This window comes from Panthera onca, chromosome B1 (genome assembly GCF_046562875.1).
Source record: "Panthera onca isolate mPanOnc1 chromosome B1, mPanOnc1 haplotype 2, whole genome shotgun sequence".
Lineage (NCBI taxonomy): Eukaryota > Metazoa > Chordata > Mammalia > Carnivora > Felidae > Panthera > Panthera onca.
This window is the reverse complement of record NC_138342.1, coordinates 150,736,805-150,755,385: the sequence shown is the minus strand read 5'-3', so window position 1 is coordinate 150,755,385 and position 18,581 is coordinate 150,736,805. Positions and strand designations below refer to the sequence as shown.

The 18,581-nt window shown below is 34.1% G+C and overlaps 1 protein-coding gene across 10 annotated transcripts in view; it reads right to left on the bottom strand.

The window, feature by feature from the left end:
• Window positions 1-3,672: 3,672 nt before the first annotated feature.
• The window catches only part of CEP44 (centrosomal protein 44), a 28,346-nt gene continuing 13,437 nt past the window's right edge, over window positions 3,673-18,581 (bottom strand). For 8 of the 10 annotated variants that reach the window (XM_060653753.3, XM_078445602.2, XM_060653752.3 and 5 more), the window contains 7 exons: window positions 18,309-18,431; window positions 15,696-15,866; window positions 14,435-14,641; window positions 13,619-13,694; window positions 8,260-8,384; window positions 7,969-8,006; window positions 3,673-7,209 (listed from right to left, as the gene is read on the bottom strand). In XM_060653753.3, coding sequence (XP_060509736.1) covers window positions 7,167-7,209; window positions 7,969-8,006; window positions 8,260-8,384; window positions 13,619-13,694; window positions 14,435-14,641; window positions 15,696-15,866; window positions 18,309-18,431 — 783 coding nt within the window. In that variant the 3' untranslated portion in view covers window positions 3,673-7,166. Of the gene's footprint in view, window positions 7,210-7,968; window positions 8,007-8,259; window positions 8,385-10,593; window positions 10,757-13,618; window positions 13,695-14,434; window positions 14,642-15,695; window positions 15,867-18,308; window positions 18,432-18,581 lie in introns of those variants that run through there. The other 2 variants (XM_060653763.3, XR_009616048.3) reach the window with 2 other exon arrangements.

The following is an 18,581-nucleotide window of genomic DNA, read 5'->3' as shown; positions in this document are numbered from 1 at the left end:
TATGTAAATAATGAGCCGATTTAAAATTGAAATGAAGATGTTGAATTGAGCAATCAGTAAAAGTTGACTACAAAATTTGTATTATCACGTAATACGGGGGCTAGGGGAGATCTGTGTGTTGATCTATCAAACCACAAAATAAACTGAGAATGTCCTATGTGCCAGGCATTCAGCTAAGTGTGGGAGGGTACGTCAGTAAACAAGACTCAGGATGTCTTCTCACATGTAGCTTCCGGTATGGCAGGGAGGACAGACTTTATGCAACAACCGTCAACAACGGTTTTTATAATGTACAAGTTGAAATGAAAAAATCCAGGTGCTTTAATATGTAATGGCAAGCCTAAGCTATGTTAGGCAGCAAGGGAAAGTTAACTGGAGGAAGTCAGGTTTGATCTGAAACCATGGGGTAAGTAGAAGTTGGCTAGATGCGGTACGGAGGGTAAGAAACAATGACTGGGGAATAAGCAGCATTTCAGGTGAATGGAACAGTATAAGGTCATCGTAAGTCCAACACGTTCAAAAACTGAAAAAGCAGTTTTTGAAGAGGGAAAATGGAACATAACACAGTAATTCAAAACATGTTGCAGAATTGAGAAAAAAGATAAATGGACTACTGCGATGCTTTTATTAAAGTCTTCAACTGTGGCGGGTATTTTAGTTTTCTAGTTTGAATGTCAACAGACTAACCATCAGCACTCGAAAACACAAATCAGATTTTAGACTAGTAAATTCAGGCTTACTGAAATGATGAGGCTGAGGGCGAACATTCTGATTGGGTCAAGTTTATGAATGCCTAATGGTTTCTGCCTTCCTCTCCTTTTGGTCTACTCAGACCTAATCCATCTATTGATACCGTTTCCTAAACATATTTTTTGAAATATAAGATGCATTTTTCCTCCCTCATTTTAAAACTTCTCAAATTGGGTTGTATGTAACAATTTTTTTTTTTTAAGTTTGTAAGACCATTTATCCCTGAATTATAATTTAAATGTAAAATATGGATTCCCAAAATCATTTTCCAGGTTTTCCAAAAGGTGACTTTAGGACATAATACTGAAAAGTTAATATGTATGCAGAAGAGGATTGCTTTTTACACTTTGGGCAATATAATTAAGACAAAAAGCCGGGAAATTTCTCAGCATACACACAGATATTTCAAGGATAGAAGATATTGTTATGAACTGTGCATGCTTAGTGAAGAATCATTTCTGATGAGACACCAAACATTAATTTGTACAGTTTACACCTAATTTTGGAAAAAGAATGTTTTAACTCCTAGTTATACATAATTTAACTGAATAAAGTAAAAAAAAAAAAAACTAAATGCATTAAAAACCCTAAACTATCCATTCAAAAGGGAAAAGAGTCCAAGATACTGAACATGGGTTGTAAAAAGTTATATTTAAAGCAATTCAAAAGAATCTGTATTTAAAAGTTTAGACTCAAATGTTTAATAATAAACAATTATTGGAGTCTAAGCTCTAAGCAAGAGGTATGTAAAGGTAAACTAGTGCTTCTCAAATTTAAGGCACCTACAAATTACTTTGGGTTCTTGTGCCATATAAATCTGATTCAGCAGATCAGGTAAGTGGCTTCAGATTTTGTATTTTTAGTAAGATTCCAGTCCAGGACCAGCTAGGTAATGTATCAAACCAAACATTAATGTATTAATGTATCTCCCACCACGCAGATACTAAATTGGAGATTATCTTTAAGATCAATTTATTTTTTTTTCATTTTATTTATTTATTTATTTTTAGAGAGAGAGAGAGAGAGGAACAGAGGATCCTAAGTGGGCTCTCTGCTGTCAGCACAGAGCCCGACGTGGGGCTCGAACCCACAAACTGCGAGATCATGACCCGAGCCGAAGTCGGACGCTTAACCAAATGAGCGCCCAGGTGCCCCAAGTAAGATCAATTTAAATCAAATTTAAGATAGTCTTAAATTAGAAGAAATACATTTTCTTTCAATCCCATTATTTCCCTCCATCTCCAGTCATCATAAACCGAGTCACCCTTATTATGTCTTTCGTAGATTACTGTCACGGCCTCCTAAATGGTTTCTCTGCCTCTAGCCTTGGCACCTTACTCATTCTCCATAATACAGCACTAAAATGCTCGGAGTCCCATCTGGTTAGATATTCTGCTACTTACCTTTTCACTAAATACAAACTGCCCCTGGGGCCTGTATGAAGAGACCTCTAACCACCATTCCCTCCTCCCACACCTCATGACACACACTCATTAAGCTAGTTTTGGTGAATTTCCTTCAAATGACCTTCCTCTCAAGACCTTTGTTTATGCCAGCCCTTTTGCTTAAATCATCCCTGGCTATCCCTCATTCATCCCTTAGGACTTAGATCGACAGCATTTTAGAAGCTTTCTCTCCACCCATTAGTCAGATGCATCATGCTTCTCTTTAGGTACTTACTCTTAGGTACTTACTAGATACTGTCATTACTTATTTTAACTGTCTTTTCCTGCTCAGGCTTTTAGTGTATTGAGAACAGGAACCGTGTTCATCTTGTTCTCTGCTTATGGTCAGCGCCTGGCACACTGACCTACACCCAGTAAACAACTGAATCAGCTTTCATTCTAAATACCTCATTAACATAGAAACAAACTATGGTGACCCTTTTCTAGAACACATGCTGATTAGATCCTCCATCAATACGTGTCTTCCACTGTGTGGATATAGCAGGACTGACCAGACTGCAACTTTCAACTTGATAAAATCTTACTTATCTGGAAACCTTGATTATAACTTATAACTTCATTATAATTTGATATTCACTCAGCCAACAAATAATTACTACGTACCACTTAGCTCGTAATAAATAAGCAAACAAACGATCAAATGCTAGGTACTAGGGGGAAATAAACATTGGAAGAAAGATGGAAAACCAAGACAGAACGGACACTAAAGTCATATAAGCAACTAATAACTACAAAATCGGTGTACAAATCAAAATTATAAACATGGCATTAAAGCAACAAAGAGGAGCATGTGCTTTGGCTTCTGCAGTTGATAAAAGGCTTTTTAAGGAAGGTACAGTGTCTTAGAAGAGAAGCAGAAATTTGCCAAATGGAAGGAAAGCCATTTTCAGCCAAAGAAACTGTTCAAAAGCACGAGTGAAGAGAGTACTGTGTATATAGACTACAGAATTGGAGGAGAGGACTCCGGAAATGTAGATGAGACCTCAAAGAAAAAGATCTTCGCTGTCCAGGGTAAGAAGGGCTTTGCTCAGTAGGAGGAAGAGAAACTTCAGCATAGCATAATCAAAGGAACAATTCAGAAAAGCAGTGTGGCTACACTGAGGGAGGAAGGCTGTAAGCGGGGGGTCCATGAAGAGCGCCAGCACTAACCAGAAGAGGGAATGAAGTGGCAATGGGAAAAGAGGTACAAGGATTAAGAGGATACAGGACTCCGAGTGGGAGGTTAGGAGTAGTAATCTCTGGCTGAGTGAGATTCTGTTTTGTTTCTTGAGAGCAGCTGTCACTAAAACACACCAAAAACAAGCCACCCGTATTAAAATTTAGAGATGGTAATGTGTGTTTCTTCACCAGAGTGGGGGATGAGGAAAATGGAAAGTGAGCCAGTAGTAATGGTCTAAAAAATGATCAAATCCTGGCACCACTCTAATTCAAATGAACTGTTTTCCATTTATAACAATCAGTAACCAGCCCATAGTTTATTTTATCCATTTTTCATAAACATCCTAACAGGCATACATTCTTAGAGAAACTCAGAAGTTTCAGAAACGGCAAAATAGAAAAAGAAGTAGAAATACCATCTAGTAAGGATCCAGAAAGAAAGCACCTCGTTGGGGTAAATTTTACCGATACAGCACGTGAGAAGCTGTACGAGTTGGTGAGGCATGTGCGGTCCAATCCATAGGGACAGTCAAGAGGTTTCAAAAAAACAGGTATAAAATAACTCTAGTGCATATGTACAAGTGTCTTTCAGGATTTCAACACCAAAGTAACTGAAGAGCTCAACCCAATTTATACGTTTGGGGATACTTACTAAGTTCTCTGTTCTTAACTTTAAAATGTTGAACACTTTGCATTTAAAATCTTCTTTAAAAACTCAAATTAAACTTTTCTATTAGTGATTTAGGGCTTGAGAGAGAAAAGTAAGACGTGCTATATACATAGTCCCTATTCCTACAAGTATTAGGTATAAATAACAATCATTATCAAACTAACATGAATTGTAGCCACCACCTCCCCAAATAAATTTGTCTCCATGTTGCTCCTGCTGTCAGTTCTGGTTTTCCTGCTTCCTTCACTCGGAACAGTATAAGAAACCTGCCACTTTCACTAGAAACATTAAAAGTCAAGGGACACAACAATTAAACTTTTAATTTTGTAGTTTAACTTTAAAGTTTCACACTACTCCACCTCTTCACCTTCTAAACAACCTGCAGCTGAAAGAAAGGACAGAAGAATCTGGGGACCGTTAAAAAGTAAAAATTAAATCTATCATGTTGTTATTTGAGCTCTGAAAGTGTTGCAGTTTGTAAAATTGACAAGGTTCTTTAATTTTTAATGCTTCCCCAAGTGCCTGTCAATTATATAAAGCCATGAGTACTGAATGGCGTAAAACACAGTTCCAAGTTTTATTTTTTAGTGAGTATATTTATTCCATGTTAAAACATCACATTAAAAATGCTACAATAAAACGAACAAAAAATATGGAACTTTTTCCAACTTATTAATCCTTATCTTTGCCTAGGATTTTCACACAGCTGATGTTACTTTTCTTTAATCTATTCTGACTAGTACCTTCCCTTACTCATTCTTTACAGTGTTCCTATATAATCTTCATCCAGACCAGCACAAGCTGCAGATGCCTCTGTTGGTAGTAAAATAAATACTTCTCATCCGGGTTATGGGAGAATTAAGGGGATGGAGTTAGTGAAAATTCCAATTAAGGGTTTAATAACATAGCTCCAAATAATCTCTCCAGGATTCTCCTTTCTCAAGACCCTCAAATTAATCTAAAGGGGTTTAAGGTTACAAGCTACTAACCAAATTGTTTGAGAGAAAACTGTAATAAGAGTAAAATAACAATTTGGCTATCACTTCAATAACTTCAAAGTCAAATTAGCTTTGTTTTCCACAAAAACTATGTCGTCAGGGTAGTTTAAGTGTAAATGTGTAGTGTTATTACGAGTTGACTTTTTTAGTTTTTGTTTCACGTTGTTAGACAAAAATATTTTTAAGATTGGATTCCAAATTTCTACTTGATAATATAAAACAACTTTTACTACATTTTCAATAGTTTCTTATACTTATAGTATATTTGCATATACTATATGCAAATTAGGATTAAAGAAGTTTCAAATCATCTAATTGTTATGCACAGTTGACTCTTGAACAACAAGGGCGTTGGGGAAGTCTACCCTCTACGCAATCAAAAATCTGCCTATAACTTTGGATTCCTCAAAAACTTATCTACTAATAGCCTGCTGTAGACCAGAATTCTTCCCAATAACTTAATGCAATGCAACACATTTTTTTTTTTAGGTTATAGGTATCACACACTGTATTGCAATAAGAAAAGAAAATGTCATTAAGAAAATCATAAGGAAAAGAATATACATTTACAGTACTGTGCTGTAAAAAATCCATGTTAAAATGGATCTGGGCAGTTCCAGGCAGTTCACACCTATGTTGTATAAGGGTCTACTGTATATGTATGCTATATAAAACAAAAGGACAGGGAGGGAAGAAAGAGACAAAGAGAAAAGGGGACATTTTTTTCTTCTGTTTTAAACAAGAAAACTTGAAAAAGGTTTTTTTTTTTTTAATTGGAATTGAGTTTCTCAAAAGAGGAAATATAAAGTATGTTTTATGGGAAATCACTTGTTTTAATAAAAGGTAAAATACTGATATATGAACCACAAGGTGGTGCTATAATTCCATGTTGGTACTGATATTTTAGAATATAAAAGCAGTATTTTTTCTTTTATGACTGTAATATCTTGAGTTTTATAAATCTTTTATAATTGAAAAAATATAGCTAATTGGATTCATCAATTCTAGAGATATCTACTTAATACAATTTTTTAAAGTTGTAGGCTAACTTTAAAAATTCTTAAAGTCTAATAACTATGTACTAGAATACTAAAAATACTGAAAAGTTATTTCCACAGAGAATTTTAACGAAACGTTAATATTTCACGTGACAACTATCGAATTGAACATATAGACTATAAACAGATGAACAAATAAAATCTAATTAGATAATCTAAATAATAATAAAAAAGAAAAAATACTCCTTTTTTCCTTCAAAATAATGTAGTCAATTTTCTTATAGATTACCCAGATAATTTATAGAGATAAAAAAAGATAATTTCTCTAGTAATTTCAAGTGAATTTCATTTTTTCTCTTGGTTTAACTTCATCTAAGACCTTTTCTCTCTCTAGAAAAATATATAACTTCCCATCACCTAAAAAACCCAAAAAGACCTTACTGTGTACCTTGTAATACTGGATGGCCACCATCTGTGTCTGCGCTGCTGGTCTTAAAATGTGTTATGGAATAGAGCACTAAAATACTCAACACATTTCTCATGGTGAACTTTCTGACCTATTTCCAAACACGAAAGGAGAATCATACCCTGACTTTCTCAGTGTTAACTGAAAATGTACTGCTGCTTTTTGATTAACATTAAAATTATATTTTTATTTAATTTGCAATGAGCATTTTTGATTTTTCATTACAACATATTAGTCAGTACAGATGGCAAGATGGTATGCACGAGAGCCTCCTGGGTACAATATGCAAGTCCCAGCTGGAGTGTTTCCAACAGGATGTAAACCATGGTCCACAAGCCTCTACTTTAAAAAACATATTACTTAGCACACTGCCAACAAATGTCAACACAAAAATACAGTGCTATAATGACTTCACTCTGTAAAAGACACGTACTGGCACATAAGTTTTCCTTAAAAAAGTAAAATACAGTAAAGCAGTGTAATCGTAGCATAAAAATATTTAAGTATTTACTCAATATCGAAAAAAACTCATATACCAAATGGAATTCAAAAATTCTTCATAAAAATATTGCAGTATGTTAAATTTATAGAAAATCCTTAAAATATACAACATGTACAGTAGCCAAAGTCCTAGAGAAGTTCACGCAGAAAATTCTATAATTAGTGATTTGGACATTTCAGTAACTCTGCAGTTTCTTCAAACCTGAAATATAACAAATAAATAATATGTTAAGTAAAAAAAAAGTCATAATGAGGCACAGGATTTAAGTGGCTGAAAATTATGCTTTTGAGCCCAAAATAAATTTCAGTACTTTTCTTATTTACAGGTATAAAAGATAAATTAAGTATATACCATGGCCAGAGGGGAGAAATACCACTAAAGTCAATTTTGAGTCTTTAATTCTTAGAGCATGAGTTATTTTAGTACTTATGAAATTTCAAAGCAATATAGTCCCCTGAAGTAGGATGCTGCATAATCATCTTACACAAGTTCATTTCATATTTCCTTTCAACTGCCTTTACTATTTCATATTCATACAAGACACAAGTATCATTTTTAGTATTATTTTACCAATAACTGAAAGACTAGCAATACTTTAACAATACTTAAAATGTCTCCAAACCATCCACCTACATATATTTAATATTTTGATAAATCAGTTATCAAAGGTAGATAATACTTTTGATTAACTTCAACCAGAAATATCTCTGCACTGTTTAATCCTACAATTAATTCCATTAACAATGTTTTACATCACTTGTTGGAAACCAAAATAGTGACTCATCTCACAAACACATAACTGTAGGGGGATTTATTATCCACTGGAGTCCTGAAGGAAATTCCACACCTGATTGAGAGACCTTTAAGGTTTGAAACACATATGCACTTTCTATATATACTGTAATCCAATACAACTCCCTACAGAGAAATGAATTTCTGTTCCCCCTTTCTGTTACTTACATTTTTTTCATCCTTTCCATTTTCTGGATTGTTGTTTCCTTTAATTTAAAAAGCAACAAATTTAGGCGATTTCTCAAAGTAAACCATCATCAAAGATGGACCGTGAACATATAAAACAGTCTAAAACATTGCATTAAGTACTGTTTACTTATCATAAAGAATTTTTACGAGAGATTAAGATTTACAGTTTCACTATTTTTCTTGCCAATGCATCTACAACCAAATCTAGTGCTTGCTTATTCTCCTGCCCTTAGAAAGGAAATCATCTAAGCAGTTGCCAGTTTTTCTTACCTCTGAATTCTCTTTCAGACCACAGTAACAAACCATTGGGGTTCTGGGAATTGAATCTGATGACACTGTACTATAACCAGAGGATAGAGGAACACTCGTTTGCCTCTCCTCTTTGCCTTTTCTATCTGTGGAGAAATTAATATTTAGGTTATCTTCACAGTGCAGTCACATCTAAAAATTTTATTTGTAAATGGAAGAAAAACAGACATTTTAATATAAAATGGCTACTGGTATTGACCCAGATAAATTGTTATTATTCTTTTAAGATTATACCTAGAGATCTAGATGTTAAAAACTGGCCAGTAAATATTATAAAAGGTACTACTATCTTTATCCTGATAGTCCTGATAGCAAGTAGGCAAGCTCATAATTTATTTTTAAGTATCAGCTACTGACTCATGAATATTCTTTTCTGAAGATGGTTGCAACTATTACTAATGCTGAGTATACTTTTGAAAAATCAATAAAGATTCCATCCTAAGTTAACCTGTATGGAAAAAACAATGCCTAAAATTCAGGGTTTAAAGATTTTTTTTTTTCTAAAGAAGTGAACAACTTTCCACCTCGTACACTGATACCATTCATGCGACAAAATGATGGCAAATCTTTCCTATGACTAAATCAAATATAGAACATCACTTATAAGACATGCTACTATTAAATCAATCCCATTAGCCCTATGTTTTAGTCAAGATACATATGACCGCAAAATCAAGGCCAGAAAAAAAAAAATAAGCACCCATTTAAACTGGTTTATATGAAGACAGTTTTATTGTAAGCCTACATAGACAACCTCAATTAGGGAAAAGGTATTACCACCTGAAGACTGAAACAACTGGAAAGACTTCTACTTTCATTTCACACAGAGCCAGTCTCTTTTGTCTACTTTTCTTACCTATTTACTCCATACATCTGCTTACTTATCAGCATGAACTTGGAAGAAAAAGGCCAGCCTAGCCCAGGCTCAACATCTTGACTGACTCGGTATCCTAATTCCAAATTCCCAAGGGAGAAAAAATGCTCTGGCTCAACACCTTTTGAATTGGCATTCCCTGGATTAGGTGTTTACTCTTGATTCAGTTGGTCAAGCTCAGGGATCAAGATCACATAGTACAATTTTGAAGATTATCTATACCCAGCTCTTTTAACAGGGGCTTTTGGCAATAGGTAATTTCAAGGAATAACCTGAACTAGGCAGGAACTATATCTACCATTCCCTAATCTTGTATCATTTTCCATGGATAGAGATGAGTGTCCTTGGAAAGAGCTGAACATTTTTTAAGCTGTTCAAAAATAATGAGGTTTTAAGTCCTAGGACAGGAAATAAGAAGTGGGAAGACAGAATGGAAACTGAATGGAAGGTGAAGGAACAGCTTTCTGCTCTGCTCTCTGGGGCCTAGACTTGGAAGTATCTATCTAGCCTTCAAGGGTATATACCTCACAATGGGAAAAAGCTGGTATTAGGCAGGCTATGGAGGCTATTGGGAAAGCCACATAGGGCATTCCAGAGATTACAGAATGGGACATATACAGAACACAAGCCATATTTTAATAGCCAGATCAATGAAGTGTGTATTACTTTCTGTGATGATTTTTCCTATTGCTTTCCTAAGTCTTTAGTATACAGTCTTCGTTGTTTAAACATAATGGCTTTTAACTGTGCTATGGGAAGTTGAGAAAAGATTTGGCAACTAAGTTCAGGTTGGAAAAGATGGGGTGCCTAGGTGGCTCAGTTGGTTGAGCGTCCAACTTCAGCTCAGGTCATGATCTCACAGTTCGTGAGTTCAAGCCCCATGTTGCGCTCTGTGCAGACAGCTCACAGTGGAGCCTACTTCAGATTCTGTGTCTCCCTCTCTCTCTGCTCCTCCCCCACTTGTGCTCTGTCTCTGTCTCTCTCAAAAATAAATAAACTTAAAAAAAAAATTAAGCTCAGGATGGAAAAGAAAGGGAAGAGTAGTAGTCCGTAGGGCAATTATTGTTTACAATTTCAGAGTCATTGCCAATAGATCTCTATGAAGAAAGGGGATCTGTAAGATCTAGATTTTCTAGCCAACTTCCCATGACCCTTAATCTTTAACTGACAACTTTGGAGAATTACCTTACTGCATTAAGAGAACTAGTTAGGTCCTTTGCCATTTAACTATACAGGTATCTCCCGCTTATCAAAAGTTCACATTATGCCACTTTGCTTTTAAAGAAGATCCACATTAGTGCCTGTTTTTGCCAACCAAAAGAAATCAAGGAGGATTTTCACTTTTTTTGAATAAAGGCAAAAAAATGAAAATAGCATTCAGCACTTGTTTCACAGCAAGTTATTTTAGAGGCATCACACACCTGGAGCAGCGAGAGTGGCCCGCAAAGCTCCTTCCCTGGGAGTTACACTCAGCATCTCAGCATCAAGCCGCCATAGCTTTGAACTGTTTCTGTGAGCAACTGCTTTATCGGGACTTATTTTGTGCATCCATTGGCAAGATGTGTCCTAAGGCATCAAAAAAGCCTACAAAAAGTTATTTTTGAGGTGTGGGAATGCTCAAAATATTTTCCCTATAAATTCATGGTACTACTTTGCTTTATGCATTTAGGCTTATGAAAGGTTTCATGTTAATGCTCCTCTTTCCAATAGCAGGGAAAACTAATTTGTAAACCAGTCCTTCCCAATCAAGGGAAAATATGTCCGATTGATTTTTGGATATTTTGTCTTAAGTATCTCATACATAATTTCATATTTTCAAAAGTGAATCCATTTTTCCCCAACTTTCTCCTTAATTCTCTACTAAAGAGTACAGACTATGTACCCAATCACACAAGTCAAATACAAGTGGTCCGTTTTGACTTTTTCTCTCTCTTTCACCACAACTTCTATCAGCAATCAAGAGCTATCAATTCTAACAACTAAGTAATTTTTTTCTTAATCCTTACTATCATAGCCTTAGCAGACACCCTCATTATTCTGAAATAAAGGATCTGAAAGACGCTTCAAATTACCGCCCTTTCCTGTGTTACTTTCCTATAATGAATCACTTTTCTGTTTTAAGATGATTTCTCTGAAATATAAATCTGATTGTATTTACTTTGCTAAAAACCTATGACCCCATATAAACTCCATGATTTTATCTTTCTACTCTTCTGTTTCAACTTCCTTCATATGCCCACATGTACCCTTCCTTCTAGTCATACTGGATCCATACACTTGTGACACTATGACTTTATTAATTTTTTTCTTATGAGGAAAAAGGCACAAAAAAAGCAAAGCAAAAAACAAAGAGCGTTCATGGTCATGGCCTATCCAATAATTAACAACCAGGTCACTGTATCCCCAACTGAACATAATTATTTATGTTCATAGAAAACCATCATATGAGGTCACTTCATTACCTTGATGAAACAAAACAAGACCAACTCTGTCATGTCTGAATACAGACAAGGACACCATGTAAGCAGCAAACACACAAAGGACCAGCTATAGTGCTCTCCCGACTAATATCAAGTACTTCTTTTCCACTGAAAATTTCAGCATTCATTCTTATCATCACTCATCAAAGTGTTCCCACTTCCTAACAGAACACAAACTAGAAGAACGCTCATTTTAAACAGTCTCCAAAATCTCCCAGTGTAAGCGCAATCCTTATAATAAAAGCCTCTCCTCACTGATTTTTTACCAAACACAGAGACGCCTTACAGCCCCCCATGGAAACACTATTTCTAATAAAGGGAAAACAAATCTGAAACTTCTCAAAAACCATTCCCAACTTAACATAATCCTAAAATGAGATTGGTGAATTATTGCTCTCAACTTCCAAGTGAAATCAAACTCTCTTGTTCCATGTAGCATGCATATTTAAAGGACAAAGTGTAAGAATTTATAAACTTAACTCTTTTAACTGATCACTGTTAGATTACAAACTTCTTGAGACCAGATATTTATCTTGTTCATAATCTACAACCCATTTCAGATGATGGCCTATCTGCCTATCACTCTAAGTCTTAGTACATTGGCTTATGTTTGGTTATGTGTTAACTCAATGGGTTAAAGGTAGGTCTGTAAAAATGTTAATAAAATTATAATTGTGAACATGCAAAACCAAACTTGGAAAAGGCAAGCGTTTGCAAATAGCAGGCATTCAATACTCTTACACTACATACAAAACTGAACTCCATTATATACAGATATTGGAGCTAGAAGTACAGACCTAATTTCTGTCTGCTATGCAGATCATAAGGTAAAGATCCTGACCTCAAAGATCTCAGAGTTGAGCTTTAACATTTGCTGAATAAATGAATGAATGATAAATTTGAAGAGGAAACATTTACCAAACCTGAAATCTGTAGTCTAATAAATTTATTGCCTGAAATAACACTTCAAATCATTATATAGTAACCTAATCATTGAAACTGTCCTGCCATAAAACTGACATGTATACTAAATATGTAGTAGTTAAGAGAAAACTTCAGAGCCAAGTTCCCCAGATTAAAATATGCTCCATTATTCAATTGCTGTGTGGTCTTTGGCGTATTTATTTAATCTCTCTGTACCTCAGTTTCCTCTTCTGTAAAATATGGATAATTACAGTACTTGAATGTTTGAGAATTAAATTTGTTAATACAGCAGTTAAGGACAGTGTCAGGTACATAGTACTATAATGTTGGTGTTGTTATACACAGTAGCTGAAAGATTTAATGATATTAAGCATCCACAGATTTTAAAATGTTTTTTTGTTATGAATTCTCAGTTGGACAAAATATCTCTTCTGCAAATATGATTTAATTATTAGCATAAGACAAAATCTAGAACTTTGTCTATTCAAAAAGTATAATAAAAAAATAAAAGCTATCACCGAAAAAAAGCCCAGAAATATTAGCTTTGCTGCTCAGTCACAATGAAAATGTCAGTAATCCAGTGGAAGTAAGTGATATGGAGAAGACATTATCATCATTTAACTGATTAAATTCAAGAGGCTTGTAATACATTACAGGTTACTGACAAATGTTTTTTTTACTTATGTTATTTACAGAGGTGGAAGCTATCATAAGTTTAAATTAAAAACTCTGGAGTTCCATGTTTATTCTAGAGCATTTAGCAATTAAAAGAGTAAAATAAAATGCCTCTATAAAAGTTTGCAATTTTGTACACGGGACTTTATTCAACCACTACCTCGCGTAAGATATGTAAACCGGCTTTATTAAGCAATCCTTGGCTTCAGTAGTCCATAATTTCAATACTGTCTTTTTTCCTAGGAAATTTGCAGCTTCTAAAAAATAAGGCTTGGGACTATTAAAATTATCAAATACCTATAAAAATCATCTTCCTGAAAACTCTTTACCTTACCACCAATACCACTGCCATAATATTACAACTTACCAGAATTCAGAATATCCAAGTCATTACTGGATTCATAGTCTTCATTCACTTGACCAAAGTTTATATATTCATCATTCTGGAATAATATAATTTAGTATTTAGAATAAAATGAAAAGTGTTCTCATTTTATATTCTTACTATTCTATACTATATTCTTACTATTACTATTCTTACTATTAAGCATAAAAGATAACAAGATAAATGTTTAAATTTTAATTGTTTGTAAAGCAATACATAAATACCACTATGAATATGAAATAACCTTTCAAATGTGGAAGCAGAGGTAACATTCTTGAATCAACTAACTTTACTGTTAGGAAGGAAAGATAGACTAGAACCAGAAATTGAAATCCTAAGCAAATCAAAACAAATTTCTCAGACTTCATAAGGCAATGGCAAAGTTGGTAACTGTTTCCAGGAAATTTATAACTTGTAAATAAGAAAAGGAAGTCATAATTTTAATTGTTCCTGTTCTGTCCACTTTTTTCTTTTCACTATAAAAATAGGACCTTTGTACAATTAAAGAATATAATTTCAAGCTCTTCATAAAAATCAAACATTATCATACCTTTTTTTAAATGCTTACAGTATCAACAGCTCTAAAAGCTGAACCTACAGAGGCTTGCCAGATTATCTCAGTTGCTAAAGAGAAAAACAATAACCACAATAGCAGCAACAAAATGGGCTACATCTAAATAGGGCCTCATTTCAACTAAACACTTTCCCATTACCTAAATATTCTTTCAGTTTTTCTAAAAGAATACACACTTAACAATGTATCTGAGATATCCCATAAATGTTAAAGATAGGAAATACCTTTTTAGACAAAAGCATTTCTGTTTCAAGAAGAGTGACACGACTTAGAAGATTAGCCCAGGTTTTTTCATTTACCATCACTTTTCCTTTCATTTTTTCTTCCAAAGAGTCTAATCTACTCTCTACCAAAGTCAGTTTCTTAAGTTTTTCTTGGCATTCAGCAAGCATAGTCTGTAGTGCAGTAATCTCATGATTAATTTTAATATCCTAAAATGATTAGAAAGGTTAAAAATTGTATTAGACAGACTGAAATTGTTTTTAAAATCAATGTATTTCCATTTCCACGGCGTTATTTCAATAGTTATAACAGGCATACGGCATGAGAGTTAAAAGACTATGATCTATACAGGCAGAATGCTCAGACACTGAAACTACCTCTTCTGAGATGTGTGACCTTGGTGTTTCAATTTATATACAAACATGTGTGTGTGTTTGTGTGTGTGTGTGTGTTTGTATGTGTGTGTATATATACACACATATGTGTATATATACATATATATATCTCCAAGAGTTTGTACTTCATATAGTTCATCTGAAGATTAATTCTGCATGAAGCTATTAGAAAAGCACCTGGTAGTATAATAAAACTACCACTAACTAGCTATTTGTAACAGCACCCAGCACAAAGCTAAGAGGGAATGACCAAAATATGATAGTGCTTTGAAACTGTTCAGTTTGCTATTAACAGGAAATCAGCCTAATGACCATGTGGTAGTTTTTATAAATGCCAATTATAAACTGCGGTGTATAGAAGTTACAAGAAATAAAAGATAGAAAAGGAAGTCAGCAGAGCAGTATAGATAAGACACTATAAGAAGGTCTGTGGCAATAAAGTAATAGAAAAGGTATTCTAAAAGTAAGAGAAGAAGATAGCAAGGTCCCAAAAAAGGAAATAAAATGGCAGGAGGGAGTGTGTACCAGTTTTTTCCATTCTTTAATGAGAGGGATAGATGATACAGAACCTTCACTGTACAAAGCAGTGTATTTCTGTCTCTAACCAGACTTTAAATTCCTTGAAGCAAAGTACTGTCTCTTATTCATCTTTGCATTACCCATAACACCTGGCCCTGTACCCTAAACATAAGCAGCAAATAGTATCTGTTGAATTATAAACAGTAGACTTACTTATTCTTAAATAAAGTGTTGTGTCATAAGTAATAATGCAAAAAGCTAGAGATATTCCAAAGTTTAGGTGCTGAAGTAATCATGTACATCAAAGTAAGAAATACAGGCATCTGTTAAGGAAGTCCAAAATTCTTACTTGTTGTTCAGACTTGATTTCAGGGAACTTTACTTCAGGAACCTTTATTTCAGTAGTCTTTAAGTCACACACATCAAATGCTCCACTAACATCTGTTACTGTACTTCTCGTATCTTCAGGAATGTCAACACCATCTTCATTATACAGGTGACGGATCACCACAGCTTTTGTCTGCATAGAGAAAAATATGTCAGAGCTGCTTCAATGTTCTCCTCATACAATTATTTTCAACATATACATAATTTTGCAGAAGAAATACCTTATCTTCCGTTTAAAATTTATGAAAGTTTAAATTATAACAGTAAGGTATATATCAAACATTGATTAAACTGTTAATATTACCAATATTTTATGATGATGAAATTGCAGTTATTATTTTTGGAGCATTCTTACATAATAGAAAAATTGAAGTAACTATTTAATAATGTCTGGGATTTGATTCATACTGTTTCAGAATTGGGGGGAAGATGTTGGAAAAGTGGTTATAATAAAGATGAAACAAGACTAACAAGGGGTCGATAATTTGCTGATAGTGGGAATTGGTACTTTTATAAATGTTTGAAACATTCCATAATAGGTTGCCACATAATTCACATAAATAATCAAGAATTGGCTCCGTGAGTAGGACCCATTACAATTTTTTTCTATTAAACCAGAAAATATCAGCTCTTCAGCTAACAATTCAAAATTAATAATGACAAAAGACCTGAGAATAAGGCATTAGGTCAAACTATGCATTCAGACAAGACTCTCCTGCCTACTTCCTTTACCTTAGACTGCATATGCACTATAAAAATATATAATGTAACACAGAATTCACAAATCATACTCTACAGAAGGAAATGGGAAAAGAGATAATTTGTTTTAGTACTGACTTAATCTCTAACTGTAAACAAAGGAATGTACTTACTGATTCCAACTTTTAATATTAAAATTTCTGATAAAGATCCGATGCAACTGATTAAAATTTGACTAATAACAAACAATACTTTAAGAAAAACAAGTCTAAAATGACATGAAATTTTGCACCTTTCCTTGTTAGGACAATATATATTACTACTCAGCCCCAAAACTGAAATAGAAAATTGAAAAATACATTTAGTTATATCAGCTTATATTTAGTAAGTGCTTATAGTGCCTGTACTAAGAACAGGAAGGTTAAAAAAAAAAAAAAAAAAAAAAAAAGCAGTATAGGGACACCAGGGTGGCTCAGTTAAGTGTCCAACTCTTGGTTTCGGTGCAGGTGATGACCCCACAATTAGTGAGACTGAGCACTGGGTCAGGGTTTGTGCTGAACATGGAGCCTGCTTGGGATTCTCTTGGTGCCAGCTTGGGATTCTGCCCTCTCCCTCTGCCCCTCCACCACTTGCGTGCACTCTTTCAAAATAAATTAAAAAAACATTTTTAAAAAAGGTGTAAGAAATTTCTTGTTTATATTAATTCTTATATATTAGGGAAAGATACTAGATATAAACCACTTAAAAATTAGAAAATCATATAAAACTAACAAGAGTTAGGTAAGAAAAGTTATTGATAGGAGGCGCCTGGGTGTCTCAGTCGGTTAAGCATCCGACTTCAGCTCAGGTCATGATCTCACAGTCCGTGAGTTCAAGCCCCGCGTCGGGCTCTGTGCTGACAGCTCAGAGCCTGGAGCCTGCTTCAGATTCTGTGTCTCCCTCTCTCTCTCTGCCCCTTCCCTGCTCATGCTCTGTCTGTCTCAAAAATAAATAAAAACGTTAAAAAAAAAAAAGAAAAGTTATTGATATAAGAATGCTTTTCCTACAGTAAAATGTCATTATCTGTTATAGAGGCATAAAAGTAGCTTTTTAATAGATTGTTATAACTCATGTACATTGTACTAGGAAGAAATAATTCTCTGGATTTTACTTCCACCAGAAACTATTCACATCCTTTATCTAATTGCATGTTGATTATTTATCTGATATTCTATGCTTTAATCTCAGAAATGGTTTGCCCCAAAAGGAAGATTGGTAAAAGTATACTGATCATTATAAAGTAATACCTTGAACTCAATTTCTCTTGGAGATAGAAAAGCTATCCCTAAATGCATGGGACTCATTAAGCCACAAATGCTCAGAGGAGACAAGGGTAGGTAAATATTTACTAACAAAGAGAAAATATTAAAAAAAACTTACCCAAAACCAGATTATAGATTTAGAGACTATCAATCACTGGATAATATACACTCATGGTACAGAGATAGGAATTCATGCAAATGAATTATCATAATGTATCACTATAACTAATGGTATGTTCCTCATACATTTCCATGTTTTAGGAAGACTAGATACATAAATAAGAGTACATGTCATGACCACATTATACAACCTTCCCAAATCATCGCTATTCTATCTGGGAAATGAGGCAGATTTAGGAAATAGAAATGTAAAAACAAACCTTGTTCATTTTACATTTCTATTTTATATGAGGACTGTTCTCCAGGTAATATACAGTATACATTGTCAAAACTCCTTAACCAAATCTGACTAAAAATGTTTTACCAGCTACTAGTCAGAAAAGTGAATCTTGTACATTTGATTAATTAGGTAGATAAATCTTTAACACCTACGTATTTTCTTAGTATCTTCCTACCTTTCCTGAAGTCATAAATCTGCCAGTGATATCAATGCCAACGGATTCTGTAGATGTCTTCTCAGTGCTTGAAGAAGGTTCTGACTTAACAGAACTGATTTTCTTTCTTTGTTGTGATGGAATCTAAAAAAAAAAAAAAAAAGTACTGAGACTAAATGTACGTGAAAGCTGACATTAAAATTATATTATATTTAAATTACATTATTTGAATTTTCATATATGAAATATGACTGCCAAATAATAAATCTAATGAGATATGTCTCCTGAAAACTA